Source organism: Montipora foliosa, chromosome 6 (assembly GCF_036669935.1).
Source record: "Montipora foliosa isolate CH-2021 chromosome 6, ASM3666993v2, whole genome shotgun sequence".
Lineage (NCBI taxonomy): Eukaryota > Metazoa > Cnidaria > Anthozoa > Scleractinia > Acroporidae > Montipora > Montipora foliosa.
The window spans coordinates 3,292,665-3,306,004 of NC_090874.1; the positions used below are offsets into that span (position 1 = coordinate 3,292,665).

General features: G+C 39.0%; 1 protein-coding gene across 1 annotated transcript; it reads left to right on the forward strand.

Moving 5' to 3' along the window:
• On the forward strand, positions 1-9,177 carry LOC138004949 (cation channel sperm-associated auxiliary subunit beta-like). The gene is made up of 5 exons (XM_068851242.1): positions 1-655; positions 810-1,057; positions 2,614-2,937; positions 3,555-3,692; positions 4,745-9,177. Exons 1-5 carry the CDS (start codon positions 1-3, stop codon positions 7,010-7,012), a joined length of 3,633 nt encoding a protein of 1,210 aa, XP_068707343.1. The 3' UTR covers positions 7,013-9,177.
• Positions 9,178-13,340: the final 4,163 nt, after the last annotated feature.

The window sequence follows — 13,340 nt, forward strand, 5'->3', positions numbered from 1 at the left end:
ATGTTTGCTAGCTTCGGTTTATTTTGCTTTTTTTCTATTCACTTTCCCTTAACGCTACTTCAGACGTTTCACAGTGAAGCATTTATATACAATAGTGAAGAGGAAACGGTGCAAGCTGTGTTATTCACCGACAGTTTATCTCAATTTGAGGAACCTCATAGTCTACTCTACTTCAGCGAGGCAATTTTGCCCATACGCTGTCAGTTGAGGAATCGTTCCTGGGACACCTCGCAGTCTCGAAATGCTTTAGTACAGCAATATGCTGACCAAGGAATGTTCCCCACGATTACATTTATATCCTTACAGTGCTCAAAGTCGTACAACATCGATGAACTTGTCGAAGACGACAGCGTTTACTGGACAAAGAACATTTCAAAACAAGAAGTACTCGATTATTGCGTGGTGGACAAAAACGGAAACGTACCTTGGACGTACAAGGTAGAACTCGGAAAAGGACTTGATTTGTTTGAATCTTGGGGTACAGTTGTTTTTCCAGATATAGAACCGTTACTTTCCATTCAACTTGGCGACACTTTAGTTGACTCCATCACTGGTATTTCTCCTCCAAAAGATGTTGTTTACTGGCAGCATCCTTGTTCTCCGGCTGTAGCAGTCTTGGTTCCTTTATTTAATACAAGGAAACAGTCGTTTACAGGTACGATACTTTATGGATTATTCATTCTCTTGAAATTTTATAAGGTATGGAAATTGTGATTGGAAAAAAAACATTTTCAAATTTTCTAAACAGCATATATTGCTTCGAAATGCCAAATGCAGAGACCTTCTATTTTTTGCTATGTTGTCTTTAGGGTGTTATTTGGCTGTAACCCATGGGAGTTTTACTTCCAATACCACTCACTGGTATGATCTTCTTTACCGCTCTGTTGGACAACCAGGCCAATACTCCATCTGCAAGGAGGCTTCATTTGAAGACTGCGAACAACTATCAATTCTGGACTTCACATTAGTGGATAACTACATTTTATTGGTAACAACAAAAGGTCTCATCAGGTCGGAGTCCATTCTCAACGCTACCAAAGGAGAAAATAAAACCAAGGTAAAGTCATTCATAAGGTTTCCCCTATGGTAGCAATTTAATAAAAACAAGTAACTTCACGATGCACTATGACACGTCTGCAAGTTAGTCATCATTCGGCTACCACACTATTCCGCTATAGGGGCCGAATTTTATCGTACCGCTCATTGAGCCTTCTGAATGCTTATTGAATCCTCGTCGTTAATATAAACAGTCAATTTACTAAGGAGAGAAAGAAATTTTGATTTAAGGGGAAAAGGAGGCCTTTCTGACAAATTCTTCTGCCCAAAGAGGTCAGTACGTGTTAAGTAGATTTCATCTGAAATATGAATTCCAAACTGAGGTGGTAGGTGGGAGGGCATATCAGAGAGGGGTTAGGACTAAAATGGATACTCCAAAATATGGTGAGACACTTCGTGACACATACAGGTGTAACATCTGGTGACTTCACGTGGCAATACCTGACAACCTAGTGTCGGTTGTTCAAAAAGGTAGATAACGCTATCCACATAATAAATCACTATCCAGTGGATAAACACTAGCAAAACCGATTGAGTTATCCAGTGGATAGTGGATAGCGCTATCCACCCTTCGAACAACTGGGGCCTGAGTGTTAACCCGCTTTGGCAGATAAACAACACTCTATTTAGGCAGAGAATAACTGCTAGCTTGGGCACTGATCTCTAGTGATTAGGTATAAGCGCCGACTAGGAAATGGCTAGCTTTCATAAATTGTTCTGGTGACACCATAGTAGAACTCAGTAAAACTTTAGTACGATCATTTGGTACCTTATATACACAAAAGTAAGTGTCTCAGCTTATTTTGGAGTATCCATAGACCGTATTCATAAATGGCGGCCAAGAAATTATTATTTTGTCTTTATGCTGATCATCCTCACTAGCCTCACTTTGGAGCACAAATTATTTTGAATTTTGTTCGTGCTAACGAGGCTAGAGGGGATGTTTAGCATAAAGTCAAAAGAATAATTACTTAGTCGCCATTTATGAATACGGTCTATTCTAGTCACGACCATCACAGAAGATCCCCTTGGTACTGTGGTCATGTGGTGACACCAACTGGCGCTTATATGTCCAGGATTGACCATGCTTAGATGCACGCCGATTTCAATAAGCGTCACGAGGTGTCCTCTGGCTCTTCTCCCCATCTTCAACATTACTCGCTTCTCAGAATACGGACAATTAAAGACACAAAGTGTCCCCAAAATCAAATGCTGCTTCTTAATTAAATGATAAACAGCTATATTTACCCCAACCAAAAAATAACGCTTAACGTTATTGTTGGAAATAGGTAAAAAATGTTTGGACGGCTTAAAGAAACACTTCAATTGGGCGTGCGTGTATTTAGGTGTAATTCTGGACATAAGTGGAGATCTGCTGGCTGCATTCTATTCCCTGTTCATTATTGACACAAATCCCAAAACAAATGTTCTAATAAGAATTATTTAACCAAAGCTTCCTGACAAATGAACAGGGGTGCGACGAGTTATCCTAGCAGCTTTGGACAGGGATGGTAGTCAACTCATGTTTCTTATTTTTTTTCATATCGTCTGTTTCAGGTCAAGTTCTACCAAGTAACCAACATTCCCAAATCACTTGATCAAGCATTTAAAGCAGGATCAGTTACACCCGGAAGGCTCAAATTTTATCATACTAGTCATTGCGATCGACATGACCTGTTAATCAGAAAGCAGGTATCATACTTGATTTATACCGATACAATGTCTGACGATGAAACTTCAATGCTTCTCACAAGTGAACCTCCGTTCGAAGAATGGTCCTCATATGCATTGCCTGCATCGCTGAAAGATATGTTATTACTGGGCGTGTCTTGGGACATTCAAAGAAGAGCAGTAGTTTTGCTCATGAAGGAACTTAAGAAGGTATAAAACATCTTTTCCCCTATCTATGAAGCCATTTTGCCAATTTATTGTACTGTGGGCAAACTTGCGGCTTGTCAATTTCTTCAGCATTTTTATGGAGGTCCACACAGATTTGCATTTGATAAAAGTAATAATATATGATGGAGAACTTTTTTGGGTAATACCGAAAACCCAGAAGTTTACATTGTAGCCCATAAAATTGAAAAAATTAATCAAGTTGGATGAAACAAGGGAAAATATTTACAAAACAGTGATTAAGACGTTCTTTCTTTTTATTTGAAATGTCTTTCTCGCATTTACATTGCAAACCACCCCTCCTCCAAGGGGGAAGCGAGGGTGCAAGGAGACTAGGGGGTAGAGGTGTCTTCACTTTCTCAAAACGTATAACTCAACTCTTACGCAATTCTCCTAATATCGCAAGGTTCTTTCAGGTGGTTCCCTACTTATTCCAAAACACTTATCAATAAAAACAAGTAAAGCCCCGACGTCAAAATGGAGAGAATTTCACCAGAAAAGCGAAAAAAATTAATAATAAAAGAGGCAAAGTATAAGTTCAAGGTGTTTTTTTAAGCACAAAGATTCTGAATTTGATGTAATGTACTCATCTGCGTTACTAGGATTGTTCCTTGGTAGCAGTTCTTGATCCATATCACGCCAAACTCGTACAGCCAGTGTTCCGATTTCCGGATAACCTAACATTCTCAAGGATCATCTCTCACGCTCATACTCATGTAATATTCGTTTACGGATCCCAGGTAAGCCGAAGTTTTCTTTCTTAGACTAATATGTATCGTTTTTCAAGGTCTATTTCACCTCAGAAAAAGACATCAGCTTCAAAGGTTAATTTAGTTATATTAGTTATGTTGAATTGAGTACGTTTACCTCATCTAAATTTCACTAATGTAGCTTTTTTACTGCTGACAGTTGTAAGCTAAGATCGTCTTAAAATAACGCAATCTTCTAAAAGTGCACTTCATGATCTCGAAAACGAGCACGGTGACCCCCCATTTTTTTGGCTTTTTGGCAAAAGTAGATCATTACCTTTCTGCGCGGCAAGTTTTTTGTACGTAGGAACATTTTGGGCGCGAACGTCCTTAACTACAGAAAGGTAATGGTTGCTATGGAAGCTTTTTAGTCAAAGAGCCCTACAAGAAAGTTGCATGAATGGTTGAATGGAAATCTGAAATCCCTTCAATCAGAAGGCGCATGCGTAACTAGTTCCAGTCCTCTGCCGCTCGTTTCACTAAAAAATAGGGAAAAGCTTTCAGGAAACGAAAGGAAGAGGCAATCTTTTCACCGGATGGGAACCATCCCATCAGTTTTCGTAAACTGCAGCATGAAATTTCTATTTGGACAAAAAATGGAACTGATATTTTGAAAAGTGTATCAAAGGAGTGCCTTATGACGTCATAATTTTTTTTGAGAAATAAAAATCCGTGCTGCAGATTTTGTGTTAGAATGTTCTCATACTGTTGCGTTGCAAAAATTGTGAAAAACATCGTTAACTCGCTGAGGTTTTAGGCGTTTTCTGTTTTGGTCATGTGATTTACCAATATGCTTGTGATTTAAACTAGACAAAGGAATGTTTGAGGAATTTGAAAAGTGACTGTTTGAAGGGGTCCATAGCAGCGGTTTGGTAGTTAAGAGTCACCTCCCCCTCCCCTCCCTTAAAAATCTCCAAAAAGGAAGTCTGATTGACAAAACCTAGAGTCCGCGATTCTTTTGGCGCTTACCGAAAGAGTCGCGTCCTCTGGGGACGAGAAGACTGCCATTCGACCTTTCACACTAAATCCACTGTGTCACACAGGTATGGCTATCTGTTGATGGAGGAAACTCGTTTCAGTCAGTGTTGGACAGGTATCTACGAGGTGACTCAGTATCATCACTATTTGCTAACACCATGGGAGATGCTTTTGTTCTGGTGACAAAACATGGCGCTTTGTATTGTGGTTGGTCAGGCATTCCGCGAGTAAGTCAAATCGAATCATCTCAAAAGAACCCCCTCTGTTCATTCAAGATGGCAAGTTTTCGTCACCAAAAGTCAGTCAACATAATCTGCATAAAGAACATTTCTAATGCGCTCCAGTTCATGACTTACAACATCGATTTTGGAACAAAAATAAGAGAAGACAGGATTTTTCTTTTCAGACCACTTCTTGTGACCTTTGTCTCTGAGAGAGAAGTTGAATTTTCTGCTTTTTGCGGGGATGCTTTTTTTTCAGACCATATTGACTGCCGCGAGTATTTCCACGCTTCTGATGTCGGAAGGATTCTTCGAATAAAAAATGGTGGTTCCGCCCTTATAACTAAATTGAAAGAAAGTTCAAGCATAACTGAGTTTAGCGCCCGTGCTATCGGTGACATCATACAGCCAATCCCGTTTGCGAATACATCAGAATCCCCTGCTCTTCGGTACGACCTTGAAATAAACATCACGGGTACGTACGCTTACTTACAACTTCATAACTTAGTTAACAATTCTGGATGGCGAGGGGAAGACATTGGTAAAACACTTTATTTACTTGGAGGATTAAGTCTGATTTTAGCGACATGTGCCAGTCCTTCGTTGGCAATTGGTAGGCTTCCTTCGGCATTGAACGGTACAGAAACCTATGTTGGGGTTTTCGAAAAAGGAACTTGGTTTCTTGTTGATCTTCGTCCTTTCCACGCCTTTCGCGCTTCGGATTCCTCATTGCTTCGTATAGGCCAAACAGATAATGACAGCGGCTTGGCTGAAATAATAAGCGACGATGGGAAGTTTTCGTTTTCAAACGAAATGGTTGGAGGAGTCTTGAAACACAACCATGGATGGGCTTTAATCATATCTGTTGTAAGTGCTGCAGTTTGCGTCATCAAATCCGATAATATAAAACCCGGAAATTATACAGACAACTGGGGTATCTACAAGGCGAACCATAACAATGAGTCCTACGTGCCTTTCATTCCACAACCTCATGTTCAAGGTTGGTGGCTAGCAGAGGATGAGTGTCGGCATTTTCTTGTTGAAGAACCGCTCAGTGAACTCGGGCTCTACCATTTGGATTCCAACGAGAAGATTTCCCTCACTATCCGCAGTATGGGTAAAGGTTTTACCGACGAAAGTCCAACAGAGCTTCCATTAAGAGCGTACATTGGCAACACCTTCTTATTCCAAGTAGAGTCCTTCTACCGTATGTCCAACATGAACCATACTCTTAATATAACTCTTACAAAAAGACCATTTACGATTGGAGGAATTTCATCAATTTCTGTGAGACTGCATCACACGATTTCTCTGTTGTGCAAGACGGCATCCTATACTTTTCACGGAGGCTGCTCACCCACTAAAAAGCTGCGTTTTTTGTACCCCGTACCTTTCTCTCTGAATGACTTTTTATATGGCGAAGTGACTGACTTCAAAGACATTGTGAGAAACTTTAGAATTCCATTCAATTACAGAGCCCCTTCCTCAAGAGGTAAAGCGATACCGATGTCGGAAAATACGTACAATGTTGACCCGCAGAAACCCCTCTACAAAACTAGTTACGCCGCAACACGAAATACGCTGCGTTATAAACAGTGCAAGGGGAAAACGTATCGATCAGAATGTGGATGTACAGACCAAATGAGAGGATCTTCCCTTGTTCAGCATTCCGACTGCATAGACACTGTGTATCGAATGCTGTTTAGCGAAACTCTCAAGCCCAGTTTTGTTGTATTACAAGAAGACAGCGATACACAAGCGCTAAAATTCCCATTTTATCTGGAGGAACTTAATCAAAGGCAGGATTTCTTGATACTTTCATCGAGTGACTTAACTTTCTCAGGTTTTTCATCTGCAGTGTTGAAACAAGAATTGAACAGTTCCATACAGTTTAAAGGTTCCGGATTGTATCACTTTCGTGCTTACGTTGTGCAAGAAAACTACACGTTTTGTTCCTTAACAGATGAGTTTATTGTGTTCATTGTCAATACACCTTTGCCCTTTCCAGTAAATGATATAGTAAGGGCTTGCACTGGAATGGCATTCGCTAGTCTGATGATAATCGTCTATATTCGATACTTTCATGGCAAAAAGAAAATGAAAACCGACTGAGATCTTGCTTCATGTTTGTCAATTTTCACGACTTAAAAAGAAACATGTATCGAAGACTTTATTTTTAACTAGGAGAGGGGAAAATAACTTAGAAAAACCCACATGAGCACAGGAGACTGAGTAACTTCAACAAACTCGGCAACCCGCGTCGGGGCGTCATCGGGAACCGTAGTAGGAGTGCATTGGTGGGGAGCCAGGATGCACACCACTGCGACGTCCCTGCTTCCTACTTTCAGCGATCACTCAGAAGAAACGGAAATCACTGTTCAAATTGGAAACAATTTGAGTTAGAAAGAAATTGGAGTGGACAACTAATATTCTTTTTTAACAGCTTGGTCCTCATGAGAAGGTTAGGTTCAGCTACTATTTCCCTCCTTAATTGGTATGGCATGCAAACGGAGAGCTGGACTATTCTTAAATGAATGGTGAAAGACTACTGAAGTAAAGAGATAGGAGTTTGAACGAGCGTCTTAAATAAACAGCAACAAATCCATACAATTTAGGCCGTCAGAGTAGTGATCCCGTTCGTTTTGTTAATTTGTTAAAGTTTGATAACTGTCCTGTCGAGTCAACTCGGATATCGTACGCTTTGATTAAAAACAACCAAGGGACATATGAGAAGCGTGATCTCCTTTAAATTGAAACCGAAGAAGATATGTAAAATACAACACCCAACAAGATTACGGGCAGCAATATTAGTTCTACAGTAACATATTCCACATGTTCATAACAGAAAAAGCGGACGTTTCTTTCTCAGTTGACATTGTTATGTCAGGTAGTGATTAGCAGGACGTAAGTTATCTGGAGAATGAGCAGCCCGGAATCTTTGCATAAAAGGCATATGCCTCTCTTAGATGGACAGGTGGGGCATATGGTGTCTGTCTTAGAGAACTTTACTGACTTTACAAGTAAAAATAAGGCACATTGAAGGCAAAAGAGAAATGCCAATAGAAAACGGTAATCGAGGGATAGAGCTTGCCTTCTGGAGCTTCTTTGTTCTCTATTAAGAAATTCAAATTGATGATGTCAGTCACTGGCCTTACGCGAAGACCCGAAGAAATTAAAAAAAAAAACAGTAGCAGGCCTCTCTTTTCACTTGTAGCCGGAGAAACTCTCCTTCCTTAGCAGCTAAGTCTACTTAAGTAATACACATGCTAATGCTATATGATAAAAGTTATTGAAAAGTAACCGTAGGACACGTTCGTCTGAAGAAATGGCGGACAGAAAGAAAATAAATATCCCTCCAAATCTCCTTTGCGTCTCCACGGCAGGTGTGTTAAGTGCGACTGGGATATGATCAAAACAAGGACGTGACCAATACTGGTACTGATTGTTAGCTAGATAAAAAAATGAAATTTCATTCAGCCATAAAACTGAACATTTTCTTCATTATTTGATGTTAAGGGATAATCTTACAGCATGAAAGCAATTTTACCGTACTTGTGGCTCCTTAAGTCACTGTTCCATAACCAATAAAACCAACATAATGACTTGGTGATTGCGACAAATGCTGCTATAACTGCTTCTTTTAAAGATATTTGTCACAGAGAAATGATTTCGAGTCTAATATAAAGCGTATTACAAAGTAAGGCACTTGAAAAAAAAATCAGTATACACCTACCGAACCGACGCGAATCATTATTTCATTTTTCACCATTCAAGCTACAGTTTGCTCAACCCGAGAAAGCCCAGCTTAACTTGAAGGAAAAACATGGCTACATTGTGCTGTTTTAAAAAACCATCGAAATATGCATATCTCGTTGCTCCTTTGAAATTGCTTTCTAAAATGAACATGCAGTCACAGCAAAGTTGTAGTTTCGAAAACACGAGAGGTACTCCGTTTCAGTTCAGTTTACTACTTGTTTTGTCCCGCAAAAAAGAGCTGACAAATAATGGTCGTTTAAAGACGGAACGACAAATGCACTTTTTTACCGTCCTTCGGTAGATCACTGGCAGAGCACTTTCCTTGTTGCAAGAAGGATTTGAAAGGTAAGTGCATTCGTGGCGGCATTTATCAGTTTGTAACTTCCAGTGATATTCAAAAGTATTTCAGCGAACACAATCTAGGTTTGACAAAAAATTGCTGGACTCAAGTTCTTAGTATAAGAAATAAATGTGGAGAATAAATCACAAAAGACACCGTTTATGCGTATCATCTACACACTACTGAACAGCAATCTACAAGGTTTTGTCGTACTCTTTTTAAAATATAGCAGACGCTTTCAAGAAAACCAACGGACCATAAAGTCCACCAGCAAACAAAAGTAGATTAAAACTTTCACTTTTCCCTTACTGATACTGGTATGCAAAATCTAACGCGAAGCACACCTTGAGCAGCTCACATTGAACAAACTAGTTGTTACTTCTCATTTTACTTTCACTTTTCCCTTTCAATACCATTAACTTGAGTTTGCGTCGAAAACGGACGAAGATCGCATCGCTGACTTCTTTTTGGGTAGTTGTCTAACCACTATGAACTTGATTCCTTGTACAACGTCGAATGAATAATTAATTATCATAAAGACAGCCCGTTGTACATATGTATAGTTTAAAAAATAAGATAACGAGGAAACCTCAGTACACGATCACATTAAAAAGCAATAAAGAATACTTTTCAAGTCAAGAAAGGCTTTGAGTAATGCTCTGAAATACTGTGAGATTTTTAAGTGACCAAATGGTTCTATAAAATGGCTTTAGAACCAGAGGCTTTCTGAAGGAGGCGCTCCATTTTGGCTTCTCTTAATAATTCCAGCGATATTGCTCTTCCTCTAACTTCCTTTAAAATCCCTCTTGCATTTTAGATACAACAGATACCTATTCAAACTATTCACCGTTTGAAAGCGAGAATTCTTGCTGTAACGTATTGTAGTTTTTCTTTAGCAGACAGAACGTTCGCATTCCTTATTGAGGAAACAAGGAGTTAACTACAATATGAAAGTACTAACGGCCAAAAAAGTATTCTTAGAAGAAAAAAATATTAACTTTTTTTTTCCGCATGTAAGGATTATAAATGGTTTGAGGTGGTTAAACCAATATCCATCTTTAAAAAACTGTACTCAATTCTTGCTTTTTCTGTAGGGCCTGCTTAAATAGATATGGTTTCGCTTGCCTGCACGAGAATTTCAGTAAACACTATTGCATGAAAAGACCAGATATCAAGGAAGCAATTGTCTTAGACAAGTTATTAAGCGATAAGTTAAAAGACGTAAAAGAAAGCTGAAAGCTTTTCCATAACGGACAGATGTGTGAAGGGTGAACCTTTGCGATTTCTTTTCTCAAAGTACAGTGTCTCTAAACATGTCGACCTACAGTACGTAGAAATAAAAAGCGCACTCATTATTTGGCTGAATGTCCTTTCAATTTTGGTTAACCGGACATCGTAAATATAGTGATAGTTTCCTGTGAGCAAAACTGGAATCCGATCATTAAACTAAAAGATAACTTGGACAGTGTATTCACCATGTCTAATTGTCCGGTGTTGGCCATTCGCGGGTCTAAACACTCGGTGGATGAATGAAGAAGATTCTGAAAATTCTATTTCCTGTCGAAAAACGTTACCATCAATTGAATCTCAATCAAAGGTAACCCGGGGTTAATGGCTTTATTTTTCCCAAAACGAAACAAGTCTTGTAATTTCGCACGCGACCAAACTTTGTCTCGTGACAACCTCAGTACCGTTTCACCAATCACACAGATCTGCCGAAAGGACTGAGTTGAAGACGTTCGTTTCAGAGGACAAGAGTTTGATGTTTTATACCATAAGGAGGCATAGGTCGCAAATTTCATTTGAGGGGTCACCCATAACAACTTGATTTAAAAAGCTCTCGTGATGGACAACAGTGCGAGGAGTAAAACACATGCGCGCAATCTCTACACACACACTCTCTGAATGAATACTTTTATATCATAAAACGGCCTTATTAAACCTTGCCAAAAAGAACCTTGTAATTCTTACACGAAGACGTTTTTAACAGAATTTAAGTCAATTTCTCCGCCTAGTGAAAATTTACATCAAATTAGAAATTTTATTGCTTTTGTTTCCCTAAAAATTCTTGATTAAAAAAAGGCAGAAAAAAGACGGTGATGTTTTAAACGGCGCTGATAGATTCTGTCTGTCACTAAAGGAGGCTGGCGAGACAAAATTTTTCTTTCCTGACTTCAGATTGTCATTTTTATTTCGTGTTTGGCACAATAAAGATGAAGTCATCAATCTTAGTCCACCGCAAGATTCCAATTAAACAGTACAACCATCCACTTATGAAAATGTTTATTCGACGAAGGCCTTAATAAATTCTTGGTTAGCTAAGACAGGATTTAGCAGGCAGTACAGCACTACCTTAATTGAAATCTGACACGATCAATAAATAAGAAAAAGAAAGATATGCAATTAATCAAATATTGCTTGCTGAATTGATATACAAGTGTCAACACAGCAGCGCCTCGAGACTGAATATTGAAAAGAATCTGCTAGAAATATTCCAGAATACGTGAGGGTAATACAATTGAATACACTGAGCAGCCGATGTATCCAAACAATACCTAAAGAGACACCAGTAAGAGGGTTTGCTTTCGATTAATTAAACTTAGCTACCTTCGCAGCCAGCTGCACAGTAGAACGCCGACAAGAAAAGAAAGCTATAAATTACAATATGAAAAGACGGAAGTTGATCAGGAGCAGTTAAACAGTCATAGCGAGGCTTCAAGTCGGAGTTGGTATTCAACTCAACAGCAATAAAACTGCCATTAACTTCAGGATGTTTTTAAAGCTACGTCGTAAAAATTATAGCTAAGTGCCATTTTATGATGTTTGCATTTCATTGTCGAATGAAATATTCAATTGTTGTGTCAGTTTTGACATTATTCAAGACCGACTTGAAAAAGTGCAATCAAAACAGGCAGAAACCGTTTAAATCGAAAAAACATTAACCCTAGGCGAAAGTACTGCTTTTACAAAAGCTATTTGTTTAATTACGAAATATAGAAACCGGCAAAAAGTTCCCCGCGTGAACGTTTTTTACGTTTTAAAGCAAAGGTTTAGATTTCATTGTCATCGGAGCATAGATTTACGTCTCTTCATATGTATTTCAGTGTGTGGGTCAATAAAACCTGTCGGCTTCCTGCAGTTAATGTGAAATATTTGAAACAACACTCTCATCATTTCATTGAGTTTCTTGAAATGCGAACATGCAACGAAGCTCTTACCCTGTAGTCTTCGAATCACCATCAAATTGTCAGTGCACCTTCACTTTATTTTGAAGTCACTTTTGTTGTGCAATAAAATTGTAGTCGTTAAGTTTGAGTCAGTGAATCAAAGCTTAAAGTTATCCCCTCTGTTGAAGTGTTTTGCAGGTTTCACAATCACAGGCCTTAACTAACAAACTGAAATTTAACGAAATAAAACCTAGGAGACGATTCTGGGCTGATGAGTAGGTGATGAATACCACAAAGCTAATACAACTACTGTGTACATACATGCAAACGTTGACTCTTGGCGGTTCATATATATCTTGGGACACAACTATTTCTGTGGTAGCTATACAAATACGGCTGCCCCAATATAGTTTACCACATGTACACTTTTGAAGAGTGAAGAACCATTTCATCAACAGTCGGGCATCAGATTCATTTTGTGAAAGTGAAAGGTTCATTGGCAGAGACAGTACCGTTCAGTATTGTTATTCGATTTCCTTACAATTTGCAGAAAATAAAGCTCTATGTTAGTATTAAACACTAAATACAACATGAGGTGTTGCTCAGCTGATAGTAGCTTTCTTAACTATTATAGTGTAACGTGAAGTGCTAGTTTTTAACCCATACAAACCATATGAGCGTTATCCTTACTGATATAAATGGGCCCACAAAAGGACAGAGAAAATCTTTGACCCGGGTGGGAATTGAACCCACGACCTTCAGCTCTACCGACTGATAGTAGCTTTCACTATAGAAGAACTCGAGACAAGCGCAAAGCGTCAGACTTTTTTAAGCACGCCGGGGCCTTCATCTGAATTGTCAAGATTGAGAACGTTTATTGCGAGCATTCAAACGTTTGAACTACAGTCTTATCCACTGAGTGCATCGAATTATAACTGAGTACCAGAGTAGACTCGATAACCAGACAGTATTTACTGTAGTGGATCTTCCGTATGCAATAACCGGTAAAAATGGAAAACAATGAAGGAATTAAATGTTCGGGTAGAACCAAATTTCGGGTGTAACTCATTATTTTAAACGTTATCCGCGTGCTTTCAAGTTAATTGTGAACAGCTACAAAAACCGTACCATAGGATAGTTTTCGCTAATTACTTGAATGATCCACTGTGACATTTTA